General features: G+C 55.8%; 1 protein-coding gene across 1 annotated transcript in view; it reads left to right on the top strand.

Moving 5' to 3' along the window:
• LOC106819640 (C-Maf-inducing protein-like) overlaps nucleotides 1-832 on the top strand; it is a gene marked incomplete at both ends in the record, with an annotated part of 12,647 nt that extends 11,815 nt beyond the window's left edge. Inside the window, one exon of the mRNA XM_014824245.1 lies at nucleotides 583-832. Within this exon, the coding sequence (XP_014679731.1) occupies nucleotides 583-832 (250 nt within the window). The remainder of the gene's footprint in view (nucleotides 1-582) is intronic.
• Nucleotides 833-1,259: the final 427 nt, after the last annotated feature.

Below are 1,259 nucleotides of genomic sequence, written 5' to 3'. Positions count from 1 at the left end.
GGAGGAGGAAGAGGAGGAGGAAGTGGAAGAGGTGGAGGAGGCGGAGGAGGAAGAGGAGAAGAAGAAGGAGGAGGAGCATGATTATGAGGAGGAGAAGGAGGCAGATGATGATGAAGAGGAAGAGGAGAGTCTTGCAACCCCCCCCCCCATCGTCTCTCAGTCAAACATTCGTGCATTAGTTTGATGTGCGGTAAACAGTCAAACGCTCATCACTGCTAACGAGTGGATATATAGACGAGATATCCCGCCAATGTTTCCATAAGCAAATGAATTTCCGTGCTGGAGTTTAATCATCATTAGCGTAGAGTAGTAACTACCGGCTCGTCACAACTTGTATAATATTAACTTGTGAAACAAAATGATGTCCGTGCATATAATCCGTACAGGCAAATATATCTCAGTGTATGCATATGCGTGTATGTGCGTGTGTGTGGGTGTGTGTGTGTGTGTGCGTGCGTGCGTGCGTGCGTGCGTGCGTGTGTGTGCGCCAGCATCCAATGCACCGCCACGCATAATAACCTTCATCTCTCTCTCTCCCCCTCTCCCCCTCTCCCCCTCTCCCCCTCTCCCTCCGCCGCACAGGTGCGTGTTCGAGGACTGGCGGCCGGGACTAGGAAGTCTCCTGCAGCCGATCCCGTTCCCTGACGAGGCGCTATCGCACGACAAGCTGCTCGCATACCTGCGTGACGTCACGGCCCAGCTGGCGGCCGACCCGCGCTGTGCAGTGCACCTGTCACTGCTCGGAATACGAGAGAACAAGGAAGGATGGTTCCAGCTGTTCTGCCCCGGAGGATTGTGCGCCAACGACGAGGGAGACACCTTCCTAGCCATGGTGAGTGAAGGAGGGAGGGAGGAGGGGGAGAGTGAAGAGGAGGGGAGGGAGGGGTGAAGATGGTTGTAGTTTGGACCAGACATGTACTAGGGTTCCTTCCCGTGAGTGCTCAAACACCTGTGATGCACCTCTCCCTGCCCCTCCCCTTTCTCTCCCCTTCACCCTCCCCTCCTCCCTGCCTCCTCCCCTGTCTCCTCCTCTGCCTCCCTGCCCCTCCCCTTCTCTCCCCACCTCTCTGCCCCTTCCCTCCTCTCCTCCCTGCTTGCCTTCTCCCCTGCATCCGGTGCTGATGAATGCGTGCCTCGCCGAAGCCTCGCTGCTCTCTGGGGTGAGAGCTAAATATAGACACACGTCATTACGCATCATATCTTTCTCTCTCTCTCTCTCTCTCGCTCCTTCTATCTCTCTCTCTCTCTCTCTCTCTCTC

Source organism: Priapulus caudatus, unplaced genomic scaffold (genome assembly GCF_000485595.1).
Source record: "Priapulus caudatus unplaced genomic scaffold, Priapulus_caudatus-5.0.1 Scaffold3879, whole genome shotgun sequence".
Lineage (NCBI taxonomy): Eukaryota > Metazoa > Priapulida > Priapulimorpha > Priapulimorphida > Priapulidae > Priapulus > Priapulus caudatus.
This window is presented reverse-complemented; position numbering and strand designations above follow the sequence as displayed.